Source organism: Ornithorhynchus anatinus, chromosome 6 (assembly GCF_004115215.2).
Source record: "Ornithorhynchus anatinus isolate Pmale09 chromosome 6, mOrnAna1.pri.v4, whole genome shotgun sequence".
Taxonomy (NCBI): domain Eukaryota; kingdom Metazoa; phylum Chordata; class Mammalia; order Monotremata; family Ornithorhynchidae; genus Ornithorhynchus; species Ornithorhynchus anatinus.
This window is the reverse complement of record NC_041733.1, coordinates 46,761,980-46,774,987: the sequence shown is the minus strand read 5'-3', so window position 1 is coordinate 46,774,987 and position 13,008 is coordinate 46,761,980. Positions and strand designations below refer to the sequence as shown.

Sequence of the window (13,008 nt, the reverse complement as noted above, 5' to 3'; positions counted from 1 at the left end):
TGGACCTCGACCCCTGGCCCACGTCCCGCTTCGGGCCTGGAGCGTCCTTCCTCCTCACCCGGGCGATGACTCTCCCCCGCTTCAAACCCTTTTGGAAGGCCCACCTCCTCCGGGAGGCCTTCCCTGCCCGAGCCCCCCGCTTTTCCTCATCTTCCCCTTCCCTTCCGCGTCCCCCCGACTTCTGCTCCCTTCCTTCGTCCCCCCCCCGGCCCGGCCCCGCGCCCCCTACGTCCACCTCCCCGAGTCACTGATTTCCACTAAGCTCGCCGTGGTCAAGGGGTGTCTCTTTACTGCCGCATTAGCCTCTCCCAAGGGCTCGGCACACGGTAAGCGCTCGCTAAGTATCGCTGACCGACCGAGGGCTCTGGGCAGCGCTCGGTCGCCCAGTAAGTGCTCTCGCTTGACTTCGATCAGGCTCATCGAGTGCTTACAGTGCGCAAAGCGCCGTACTACGCGCTTGGGAGTGTGGCCCGGCCGCCCGCCGGGACGGCAGCCCCGTGGTTGTTTCCTGCGTCCCGCCGGACCCCCGGCTCGCTCTCCCTTCCATCCCGCTTCCCAAATCCTTTCCCGTCGCTGGTTTCCCTCCCGCACCTGGAAGCCCCCTTACCCCGTCGCACAGGGGTAAGAGGGGGGTGGGTGAAGGACAACGGGGGCTCCCCCCGCCGGGCTCCCCCGACACCCCCAATCCCGCCGGGGTCCGGGCGGGAAAGGGATCCGTCCCGGAGAGCTCGTTTTTGAGATCTACCCCCTCTCCCGATCGTCTCGGAAGTGTCTGAAAGGAAAAATCGGGGTCGCCTCCCCATCCCCGTCCCCCTTCCTCCTGAAACCGGGAGCCCCACGTGGGACGGGCATCGTGTCCAACCCAATTTGCCTGTATCCCCCCCCCACCCCCGCACCCAGCGCTTAGTACAGTGCTTGGCACCCAGCGAGCGCTTCCCAGCGATGATTATCATAGTAAGCGCTTGACAAATACCACCCCCATCGGTCCCTCAAGACCGTCGGCCCGTCGTGGGCAAGGGAACGTGAACGCTTACGGTTGCGGCGTCCTCTCCCGAGCGTTCGGTCCAGTGCTCCGCACCCAATAAGCGCTCGATAAATACGACGGGGATGACTTACGGGTCCTTGAGACGGCCGGCCCGTTGCGGGTAGGGCGGGGGTCCGCGCTATCGTCCTCTCCCGGCGCTCAGTCCGGCGCTCTGCACACGCTGAGCGCTCCGAAAACACCGCCGCCGCCGCCAGACGGGGCACCCCTGCGTCTGCCCCGCCGACCCGGGCACCGCCGGAGCAGCGCGGCCCAGCGGGTGGGGCCGGGGCCCAGGAGTCGGAAGGATCCGGGTTCCAGCGGCGGCCCGGCCGCCGGCGGACTCGGCAACGGCGGCCGGGAGAAGTGACTTGGCCGAGGTCACTCAGCAGGCGAGCGGCGGAGCCGAGAGGAGGGCCCCGGGTCCTGGCTCTAATAATGATAATGCGGGTATTTGTTAAGCGCTCACCACGTGCCGAGCACCGTTCTAAGCGCCGGGGTAGACACAGGGGAATCGGGTCGTCCCACGTGGGGCTCACCGTCTTCAGCCCCATTTTCCAGATGAGGGAACCGAGGCCCAGAGAAGTGAAGTGACTCGCCCGCGGTCACACGGCCAAGGGGCCGAGCCGGGGTTCGAACCCATGACCTCCGACTCCAAAGCCCGTGCTCCTTCCGCTGAGCCACGCTGCTTCTCCACCCGCTAGGCCGTGATGAGGGGCTTCTCCGACCCTCTCCCCCCTCGCCCCGCTCCCTCATTTCTTTCTTTCTCTTCCCGTCTCTCCCGGGCGGGCCGGGGAGGCCGCGGGACCCCCCCCCCCCCCCCCGCCCGCCGCCAACCGATCTAGTCCGGGCCGCTTTTATTTCACATTTATTGTCAACTTGGGGGGACCGGGGGGGGGGGGGGAGAGAGGCGCCCGGGACCCCCGGGGCCGGGCGGCCTCCCGCGCGTTAAAATCGAGCCGCTGGGGTGGGGGAGAGAGGGGGCGGGCGGCCCGCGGGGACGAGGACGGGGGAGGGGACGGAAGGGCGGAGAGGACGGGGGCCGAGGTGGCGGGAGACAGTTTTTGGGGGGGGGGGGGCTCAGAGGTCGCCCTCTTCTTTGATGGGGGTGCACCCCGAGAAGAAGCCGGTGTTGCTGATGAGGGCCCGCTGCGGCTTCTTCTTCCTGGGGAAGACCCCGTCGTCCGGGGGGGCCGTCCCGGGGTCGGGGTCCGCGGGGTCCGGGGGCGCCTTCTTCCTCAGCTTGGTGCCGGGCGGGCCCTGGCCCAGGACGGTCATCTCCTGCAGCAGCTGGGGCGGGGGGGGGGAGGGGGAGGCGCACGCGCTCAGCCCCCGGCCGGAGCCCCCCGCGCCCCCCGCGCCTCCCTCCCGGAGGGCGCTGCCCACCTTGGAGTTGGGGGTGACAAAGGGGGGGTTGAAGAAGCTGGCTCCGGCGCTCATGTCCAAGGGACCCTCCGGCTCGAGGGAGATCTCCGCAAACCGGGGCCGGTCCGGGAAGGTCGGGGTCTCCTGGGGGGGGGGGGGGGCGCGAGCGGAGGCGGGGGTACGGGCCCGGGCCGCCCCCACCTCCTCCCCACCTCACCGGGCCCCGCGCTCCCCCTCTCTAAACGGAATCTCCGCCGCCCGTCCGCGGAACCGGCCGGGGAGAGGGTGGGGGACGCGGCGCTCCGCGCGCGGTAGGCGCTCGCTACGACTGAAGGGATGAAGAAGCAGGAGGGCCCGGCCGGATGACGACGGTAACGGCGACGGTGACGGTATCCGGGACGCGCTCCCCGAGGTGCCGGCACCGGGCCGAGCGCTGGGGCGGGTCCAGGCAAATGGGGCTCACGGTCCTCGCCCCCCGTTTTCCAGATGATAATAATAGTGTCGGTATCTGTTAAGCGCTCACTATGTGCCCAGCGCCGTTCTAAGCGCCGGGGGAGACACGGGGGAATCGGGTCGTCCCACGTGGGGCTCACGGTCTTGATCCCCATTTTCCAGATGAGGGGACCGAGGCCCAGAGAAGCGAAGCGACTCGCCCACCGTCACACAGCTGACACGGGGCAGAGCCGGGACTCGAACCCATGACCTCTGACTCCAAAGCCCGGGCTCTTTCCGCTGAGCCACGCTGCTGCTCTAATAACGTTGGTATTCGTTAAGCGCTTACTAATTGCCGAGCACCGTTCTAAGCGCCGGGGGAGATGGAGGGAAATCAGGTCGTCCCACGGGAGGCTCACGGTTAATCCCCATTTTCCAGATGAGGGAACTGAGGCCCGGAGAAGTGAAGCGACTCGCCCACCGTCACACGGCCGCCACGGGGCAGAGCCGGGATTCGAACTCATGACCTCCGACTCCCAAGCCCGGGCTCCTTCCACCGAGCCACGCCGCTTCCCGTAACGGGCCGGAGAGGTGAAGCGACCGGGCCGAGGTCACCCAGCGGAGAGGGGGCGGGGCCGGGATTAGAACCCATGGCCTCCTGACTCCCAGGCTCTGCCGGCTGACCTTGGCCAAGTCACGCTATCCTCCGGGCAGCGGCATTTACTGAGCGCTCGCTCTGTGCACTGGACCGAGCGCTCGGGACGAGGGCGATGGACGCGTTCCCCGCTCGCGCTCCATCGGGGGCATTTGCGGAGCGCTCGGACTCCAAGACGACACTAGACGGACACACGAGGAGCAGCGGCGGGCTCGGGAGGCGGAGGTGGTGGGTTCTAATCCCGCCCCTGCTTGTGTGACTTTGGGCGGGTCACCTCCCATCTCTGGGCCTCGGTTCCCTCCTCTGGGAAATGGGGATGAAGACCGGGAGCCCCACGGGGGACAGCCCCATGACCCCGTTCTCTACCCCCGCGCTCGGCACACAGTAAGCGCTTCCCAGATCCCGTCGTCGTCGTCGTCACGTTCCCTGTCCACAGAACGGGTCCGCTACGTTGCATTCTCTCAGGCGCTCAGTACAGCGCTCTCTAAAGACCACTGACTTTCAAGCGCTCAGTACGGTGCTCCGCACGCAGTAAGCGCTCGACAGCGACGGTCCCATCATCGGCATCGTAGGGATGGCCTCTGGCTTGTCCATTCCAAGCGCTCAGTCCGGCGCTCTGCACGTAGTAAGCGCTCGGTAAATACTACTGAATGACTCGAACGAATAACAGCGGTGGCGCCCGTTAAGCGCTCACTCTGTGCCGAGCACCGTCCTAGGTCAGGAGAAGCGGCGCGGCTCGGTGGCAAGAGCCCGGGCCTGGGAGTCAGGGGTCGTGGGTTCGAATCCCCATGGGGATGAACCGCGAGCCTCACGTGGGACCACCTCATTCCCCGGCGCTCAGAACGGTGCTCTGCACGTAGCGGGCGCTTAACAAATACCAACATCGTTATTATTACCACTCAGTAAGCGCCGAACAGATCCCACGGCGATCATCGCCATCAATCAACTGATCGAGAGACACCTCCCCCGGCGACCTCACGGGCCGGGCCTCGGTCTCCGCCCCCGTCCGACCCCGTCGCTTAGCCCGGTGTCCGGCGCCTCGTCGGAGCTTCGCGGCGCCGAGGGGGGACGGCCCGCCGAGAGCCGCGGGGGTTGGGGGGAGGGGGGACGCCGGGGACTGACCGGGCTACTGGCGGCGGCGTCGGCCTCTCGGTTTCTGCACTTGGCAGCGTCACAGCCGCAGTTGGGGTTGCAGCCGGCCTTCTGCTTCCTGCAGCCGCACTGCTTGTTCCCGCACCAGCCCTTACACGCACACTGGGAGCCGGGGGGAGGGGCCGCGCCCGGACGTCGACACAAGCGCACGGAGCCCCCGGGGGGGACGGAGGCACGCAACACACAGACACGCGGGGAGAGAGACGCACGCAGACGCCCACGGAGTCAGGCGGGTCGAAGGGGACGACCCCACCCCCCCCCAGACCTCCCGCCCGGCCGCCCCGCCGCCGCCCGACCGCTTCCGGCGTGCGCGACGCCGGGCCGACCGAGTCGGGAGACCCGTTTCCCGCGGCGAGACCCCGGGCCCGGGAGGCACGAGGACCCGGGGTCTCATCCCGGCTCCGCCCCGTCTCGGCCGTGGGGCCCCGGGGCGGGTGGGTCCCCTTCCCCGGGCCTCGGTCCCCGCCTCCGGAACCGTGTCCCACCCGATCCCCTCGGCTCGACCCCGGCGCCCGGTAGGGCGCTCGGCACGTAGTAAGCGCTTGAACGCATCAACGGCAAAACCCCTGGAGCGTCCCCGGGAGAGAAGCGGCGTGGCCTAGCGGGCGGAAGGACCCGGGTTCTCCTCCCGCCTCTGCCCCCCGTCCGCCGCGGGACCTCGGGTGGGTCATCTCACTTCCTCCGGCCCGGGTCCCCTCCTCCGGAAAAGGGGGACGGGGACCGGGACCGCGTCCGACCCGACCCGCTCGGGTCGGCCCCGGCGCCCAGTACGGCGTCTGGCACGCGGTGAGCGCTTAATAAGCACCATCGCTTCTTTCGCCGTCGTGGGGGACAGAGGCGGCGAGGGCCTCGGGGGCTGCCGGGGAGGCACGGCCGTAGCCCCCGTGGGAAGCGGGCGGCGAGGGGCGGATAACGTGGGGTGGCTCGGTACCCGTCGGGCGCCTACCGTGTGCCGGACGCCGTAGCGAGCGCCGGGGCGGGTCCCGGCGAACGGGGTCGGACACGTGAAGCCCCCCCCGCCCATTTTCCAGACGAGGGAACCGAGGCCCGGAGAGGCGAGAGGACTCGCCCGAGGCCGGGCGGCAGACGGATCCGGGACCTTGCGACTCCCCGGCCCGGGGCTCTACCCCTCGGGCCGCGCCGCTTCCCCTCCGCTTCCCGGGGGCGGGGCGTCCCCTACCCCGGCCGTGCTCCTCTTGGCCGCCCGGGCCGCCCTCTGGGGCTTCCAGTCGTCGTCGTCTTCGCTGTCGGACGGGGCCGAGGCGGACAGGAGGTCGTCCGCCGCCACGCTGCGCTGCCGGGCCCTCTCCCGGGCGGCGCGGGAGGGCTTGGGCTGAGGACGGGCCGGGGGTCAGCGGGCGGCCCCGGCCCCGCCCCCCGCATTCCTCCGGCCCGCGGTCCGCCCTCGCACGGGACCGCGGGAAGCGGCGGGGGGTTGGACGGTCGCCCCGCGGGCCCCGGTGGGGGGGGGAGGGGGATCCGCGCCCGCCCCCCCCCCTCCCCCGGCCCGCGCCCCCCGGGGCCTCACCTTGGGCGGGACGTACTCGTACGACGAGTCGGGGGACGGCCCCACGGCTCTGGGAATGGAGAGCTTCTGTCCGCTGGCCACTTGGAGGAGGGTCAGCTTCTGCGTGCCGGGGAAAGGGGGGAGACGCCGGTCCCGCGGGCCGCCCGCCGGGGGGACCGTCTCCCCTCGGCCCGGGTCCCCCCCCCCCCCCCCCGGTCCCTTCCCGGGAGGGAGCGAACCTGTCTGATGGCGTCGTTTTCCCGGAGGAGGTGCTGGTTTTGCTCACAGACCTCCCGCATCTTCTCCAGCTCTTCGTCCTGGAGCCGGGCCGGGGACAAGGGGGCGTTTGAGCGTGCTGGGTGACCCGGGGCAAGTCGCTTCCCTTCCCTGCTCCGCGGCTCTCCCTCCTCCGGAGCTCGGGAAGGCCGGCGTGAGCCCCGGGGGCCCTCGCTTCCCCCTCTCCCGCCTGCCGGTCGTCGTGATTGTTACGTTATTATTGTAACGGGATTATTAATCGCATCTACCGGGCGCTCGGTGGGCGCGGGGCACCGTGCCGAGCGCCCGGGAGGGGACGGCGTAAGACCGGACACGTTGCCCGTCCGCGACGGGCCGGCGGCCCGGTCGGTCGGGCCTCCGCCCGTAGGGCGGGACCGGAAGGTCCGCGGGCGGGGACGGCGCCCGCCGACTCTACCGTGCTCTCCCGGGCGCTCGGCACGGCGCCCCGCGCCCGGAGGGTGCCCGCCGACCGCCGCGTCCCCTCCCCGGCGCCCAGTCCGCTGGTCCGCACCCGGCGGACCGGCGGCTCCTCGGGGGCAGGGAGGGGGGCCTCCAGGCGTCCCGTCCTCCCCCGGGCGTCCGGTGCGGAGGCCCGCGAGCCGGTCCGTCTCCCCGACCCCCACCCCGGACTCGTTTCTTCGGCCTCCCCGGCCCGGCGGCGGGGAGGACGCGGGACTCCATTTCCCCGCCCCCGCCTCCCGAAGCCGGGCCCTTTCGAGCAAGGCCGGGGGGATGATTCGTTTCCTGCCGGGAGGTCGCGGAGCGGAGGTCCTTCGCTCCGGGGAGGCCGGCGACCCCGCCGACCCCGGGGGAGGGGGGCGACGGGGCCGGCGGCTGGGCGGGCCCCCCCCCCCCCCGGCTTTCGGCCGCCGCGGGAACTCCCACCTGGAATCTGAGCCGGTCCAGCAGCTGCTGCTCTCGCTCGCTCACGGACTCCTCCAGCCGGGCCTCGGCGGCCTGGCTCTGCTGGAGTTGGCCGAGGAGGTAGAGCACCTGGGGCGGCGGGAGACGCGCGGGACGGTCACCGGGCCGGCCGCCGGCCGTCGTCCCCGCCGGAGGCGCGACCGTGCCATTCGCCGAGCGCCCGCTCCGGGCCGGGCCGGACGGGACGCGGTCCCCGGCCCGCGTGGGGCTCGCGGGCCTCATCCCCGTTCGACAGATGAGCTCATGATTATGATGATAATGCTAATGATACCGGTATTTTGAAAGCGCCTGCTACGTGCCGGGCGCCGTACTAAGCGCCGGGGTGGATCCCGGCCGGTCGGGTGGGCCGCGGGCCCCGGCCCGCGTGGGGCCAACCGCCCCCGTCCCCATCTTGCGCGGGAGGGGCCCGAGGCCCAGAGAAGGGAAGTGACTTGCCCGGGGTCGCCCGGCAGATGGGGGGAGGAGCCGGGATTAGAACCCGGCACCTCCCGACCCCCAGGCCCGGGCTCTACCCACTGGGCCATGCCGCCGCCGGGACTAGCCGTTCACTCATTCTCTCGCTGGTATTTAGGAGCGCTTCCTGCGCGCAGGGCACCGTACTAAGCGGTGGGGAGAGGGCGACACAACGGTAAACAGACCCGGGGCCGTCTCGGGGCCGTCTGCCGCCGGGACTCCGGGCGGTCTCGGACGGGGACCGCCGGGGCAGCGCGGGCCGGGGGACTCCCCCAACCCCCACGGGGATCCGGAGGCGGGGATGGGACCCACGGAGAAGCGGTGAGGCTTTGGGAGTCCGAGGTCACGGGTTCCAATCCCCGCTCCGCCCCCCCGTCCGCCGTGTGACTTCGGTCACTTCTCTGGGCCTCGGTTGCCTCCTCCGTCAAATGGGGATGAAGACCGCGAGCCCCACGGGGGACGGCCCGATGACCCTGGATCTCCCCCAGCGCTTACGACGGTGCTCGGCCCTTAGTAAGCGCTTAACGGATACCGCCTATATTATTATTGTTCTCTGGGCCTCGGTCGCCTCGTCTGTCAAACGGGGGTGAAGACCGGGAGCCCCACGGGGGATGATGCTCGGCACCTAGGAAGCGCTTAACAAATACCAACATTATTATTATCAGTACTACTCCTCTCCGGGCCTCAGTTGCCTTGTCTGTAAAACGGGGACGCGAGCCCCACGCGGGGCAGGGACCGTGTCCGACCCGATGACCCTGGATCTTCTATCTCCCCCAGCGCTTCCAACGGTGCCCGGCACGTAGTAAGCGCTCGACACCGACCACAGGCGGCCGTGGCTCGGCGGAGAGGGCCCGGGCTTCTGGGAGTCAGAGGTCACGGGTTCGAATCCCGGCTCTGCCCCTCGTCAGCTGTGCGACCGGGGGCCGGTCACTGCGCTCCTCTGGGCCTCAGTGACCTCATCTGTCAAAGGGGGACGAACCGCGAGCCTCACGTGGGACGACCCGATGACCCTGTCTCTCCCCCGGCGCTCAGGACGGTGCCCTGCACGTAGGAAGTGCTTACCGAGTACCAACGTGATTCTTATTATTAAAATGGGGATGAAGACGTGGAACGACCTGATGACCTCGCATCCCCCCGGCGCTTAGAACAGTGCTCCGCGCAGAGTAAGCGCCTAACAGATGCCGTCAACATCGTCGTGATTATCTTTAGAGCAGCGTGGCCCGGTGGGTACAGCCCGGGCCCGGGAGTCAGGAGGGCCCGGGCTCTAGTCCCGCCTCGTGCCTGCCGGGTGACCCCGGGCGAGGCGCTCCCCTTCTCCGGGCCTCAGTTCCCCCATCCGTCCAACGGGGAGGGAGCGTGCGGACCCCGGCCCCCCCCCCGGCTCGCTCGGTCCGGCGCCCGGCCCGGGCTAAGCGCTGACCAGATGCCACGCCCGCGACCCCGGGGTTCCCACGCCGGTAGGCGTCGGGGCGCGGCCGGCGCCGTCCTGAGCGCCGGACGCCGCGGTCCCGGTGATTCGGGGAGCGGGCGGGGGGAGTACCTTCTCCTGGTGCTGCTGCTCCAGCCGGACCAGGGCCCCCTGCAAGTCGGCCTCGGCCTGGGCCGCCTGGGCCCGCTCTTCGGACAGCATCTTGTGCAGGTCCCCGCAGCTGGCGTCGCTCTGGCGCAGTCGGCCCTCCAGCCTGCTCACCTGCACCTTGGAGGCCACCAGCTGCGGGGGGCCGGGGACAATTCGGAGAGGGCCCCGGGGGAGCCGCCGGCTCCCCCCTCGCCTCCCGACCGCCCGGCTCTCCCCGCTGGGGTCCGCGCCGCACTCCTCGCAGGGCCTCCCGGGGTCGCCCACCCTCCCCCCTGTCGGCCCAGAGCTCCCCGCTCTTGGCTTCCGAGCCCTCCGGCCCCCGGCCCCCTCCCGCCTCGCCTCCCTCCTCTCCCCCGCGCCCCCGGCCCGCACGCTCCGCTCCTCCGGGGCCCGCCTCCTCGCCGGGCCCCCGTCTGGCCCGGCCCGGGACGCCCTCCCTCCTCGCCTCCGCCCGACCAACTCCCTTCCCCGCTTCAAAGCCCTGCCGGGCGCTCCCCTCCTCCGGGAGGCCCGCCCGGACCGCGCCCTCCCTCCCCCTCCGCTCCCCCTCCCCGTCGCCCCGACTCCCTCCCTCCGCCCCGACTCCCCTCCCGCCCCCCGTGCGTACATCTACGTATCGATCCTTCTATTCATTTCTATCGATATCGATATCCGATTCCTTCTTTTGCCATCCGTCTCCCCCCACCGGACCGTAAGCCCGGCGTGGGCAGGGACGGTCTCCATTGCCGAATGGTACTTTCCAGGCGCTCGGTCCAGCGCTCTGCACAGGGCGAGCGCTCGGTGAACACGACAACGAACGGGAGGAGCGCCGACGCTCGGGCCCTCGGGGGGGGGGCCGCGGCCACGGCGGGAGAGGCCGGCCGGTCATCTCGGCCCTCCCCCGGCCTCTCCGGGCCCGTGCGAGGAAGGCGGGCGACGGTCCGGGGGAGCGGGGGCCTGCCCCGGGCCCCGGCTCCACCGAGGGGGTCCGTTCGGTCGTGCCCGCGGAGCCCTCCCTGGGCGCGGAGCCCCGGACCGAGCGCTCGGGAGAGGACGCCGGGACGCCGGACGGACGCGTTCCCCGCCCGCAACCGGCCGACCGTCTAGAGGGGCTCGAAGGGGCTCGGCATCCGCGGCCCGAGCACCCCACGGCGGCCGAGCCAGATCCACCGGTCCCTCGGCCGGGCCGGCTCCTCCCGGGGGCCATCCGGCCGCTTCACTCCTCTCTGCCTCGGTTTCCTCGTCCGTAAAACGGGGACGGAGGCGGTGAGCCCCACGTGGGACGGGGACCGCGTCCGACCCGATCGCCCCGGGTCTACCCTGGTGCCCAGGACGGTGCCGGGCACGTGGTAGGAGCTTAACGACGACCGTAATCGTTATCGTCATCACCAAGAGGGACCCATCCCGGGCCGGCTCCTCACGGAGGCCGGCCGGTGGCCAAGCCGGACCCGCCCGAGGGCAGACGGTCAGCCGCTCTCCCGACGCCCCCCGGGTCTCCCTCCCCGGGGTGACTCTGTGCCAAGCACCGGGGTAGACACGAGTCAGGTTGGACGCGGTCCCCGTCCCCCGTGGGGCTCCGCGTCTTCACCCCCCGTCTCCCAGCTGAGGGAACCGAGGCCCGGGGCAGCCAAGCGACTGGTCCGAGGTGGCCCGGTGGCCGGCCTCCCTCCCCTGGAGCTCCCCGGGGGCGGGCCGGGCCCTCACCTCGCCCACGAGGTACTTGAGGGCGCACTTGGCCTCCAAGATGGTGGCGACGTTCTCCCAGCGCTGCCTGGCCCGGTCCTCGCTGTCGGCGTCCAGCAGCTTCTGCTGCAGGTCGGCGATCTGGGCGCTCCTGAGGAGGCAGGGGAGGGACGGTTTCCGAGACCGCGGCCTGTCCGCCGGGCCACCTCGAGCGGGTCGCTTCACTCCTCTGGGCCTCAGTTTCCTCCTCGGGCAAACGGGGACGAAGACGGGGAAGCCCACGGGGGGGGGGGGGGGGCGGGGGCCGCGTCCGACTCGATCGGCCCGGCCCGGCCCCCCCCGCGCCTAGAACGGGGCTTGACGCGCGGAGAGCGTTCGATGCCAACATCGTCGTCAGCCGTGGGCGGTGGGGGCTGGACTGTCGCCGGAATTACATGATCATTACAGGGGCGGTCTCCGTTAAGCGCTCACTCTGTGCCAGGCACTGTTCTAAGCGCTGGGGCGGAACCGACCGATTGGCCCCGCCGATCCATCGCACTCTTGGTCCCCGTCTTCCAGACGGGGGAACTGCTGCCCAGAGACGTCAGGCGACCGGCCCCGAGGCCCCAGGCCTCGCCGCTTCTCTAGTGAGCGCTTCCCGTGTGCAGAGCACTGTACTAAGCACTCGGGAGAGGACAGTACGGCAACGGACGGACACGCTCCCCGCCCACCCGAGCTGACGGTCTAGAGCGGGGGACAGACGTGAAGAGGAATGATTCCTAATACAGAATTTAAATTGACCGAGCGCTCACTGGGTGCAGAACACTGGACTGAGCGCCGGGGAGGGCAATCGGTCAGCCAGCGGCATTTACTGAGCGCTTACCGTGTGCAGAGCACTGTACTAAGCGCTCCATCGTCTATGTTCGTGTCCACCTCCCCCGGCCCATTATGAGCTCATAGTCTAGAGGGGAGACAGATATTAACATAAATAAATCATTATTTATTGGACGAGAAGCAGCGCGGTCTAAGTGGGTAGAGCCCGGGCCCGGGAGTCGGAAGGACCTGGGTTCTGATCCCGGCTCCGCCGACCTGGCGGCCGCGTGACCTCGGGCAAGTCGCTTCGCTTCTCCGGGCCTCGGTTCCCTCGGCTGGAAGCTGGGGACGGGGCCCGGGAGCCCCGCGTGGGACGAGGGACCGTGTCCAGCCCGATTGGCTTGGATCCACCCCGGCGCTTAGTGCAGTGCCTGGCACCTAGTAAGCGCCTAACAAATACCATCATCATCATTATATAGAGGCACACATACATATATAAAATGTATAAACAATTTAGAACAGTCAGGGACTCTACTGTAAGCTCACTGCGGCCAGGGAACGTGTCAAATATCGTCCTCTCCCCAGGGCTCGGCCCAGTGCTCTGCACGTAGTAAGCGCTCACTAAATACCATCGATGTGTATATATTTCCACTACCCTATTTATTTTGTTAATGAATGAAATGTACATCGCCTCGATTCTATTTAGTCGCCATCGTCTTTACGGGAAGTTCTTCCCCTCGACTCTACCGCCACCTTTCTCGTCCGTCCGTCCGTCTCCCCCGATCAGACCGTGAGCCCGTCAAAGGGCGGGGACCGTCTCCGTCCGTTGCCGACTTGTTCGTTCCAAGCGCTTAGTACAGTGCTCTGCACACAGTAGGCGCTCAATAAATACTATTGAATTGAACGACTTCCCGGAAGCAGCGTGGCTCGGTGGAAAGAGCCCGGGCTTGGGAGTCGGAGGATGTGGGTTCCAATCCCGGCTCCGCCGCTTCTCCGCCGCGGGACCTCGGGGGAGTCGCTTCAGGTCTCTGCGCCTCGGTGACCTCATCTGCAAAACGGGGATGAGGACGGCGAGGGGACAACCCGATGGCCTTGTATAAACCCCGGCGCTCAGACCGGTGCTCGGCACACAGCGAGCGCTTCACGAATACGGGCGTTATTATTATTCCACCTCTGTGGATCTCTTTCAG

General features: G+C 69.5%; 1 protein-coding gene across 4 annotated transcripts in view; it reads right to left on the bottom strand.

Annotated features, from left to right (window-relative positions):
- Window positions 1-2,051: 2,051 nt before the first annotated feature.
- The window catches only part of KIF4A (kinesin family member 4A), a 44,282-nt gene continuing 33,325 nt past the window's right edge, over window positions 2,052-13,008 (bottom strand). For 2 of the 4 annotated variants that reach the window (XM_029067866.1, XM_029067867.1), the window contains exons 22-30: window positions 11,048-11,177; window positions 9,326-9,496; window positions 7,294-7,401; window positions 6,372-6,449; window positions 6,154-6,252; window positions 5,806-5,958; window positions 4,596-4,727; window positions 2,408-2,530; window positions 2,052-2,311 (exon numbers count right to left, since the gene is read on the bottom strand). In XM_029067866.1, the coding sequence (XP_028923699.1) occupies window positions 2,102-2,311; window positions 2,408-2,530; window positions 4,596-4,727; window positions 5,806-5,958; window positions 6,154-6,252; window positions 6,372-6,449; window positions 7,294-7,401; window positions 9,326-9,496; window positions 11,048-11,177 (1,204 nt within the window). In that variant the 3' untranslated portion in view covers window positions 2,052-2,101. The remainder of the gene's footprint in view (window positions 2,312-2,407; window positions 2,531-4,595; window positions 4,728-5,805; window positions 5,959-6,153; window positions 6,253-6,371; window positions 6,450-7,293; window positions 7,402-9,325; window positions 9,497-11,047; window positions 11,178-13,008) is intronic. The other 2 variants (XM_029067868.2, XM_029067869.2) reach the window with 2 other exon arrangements.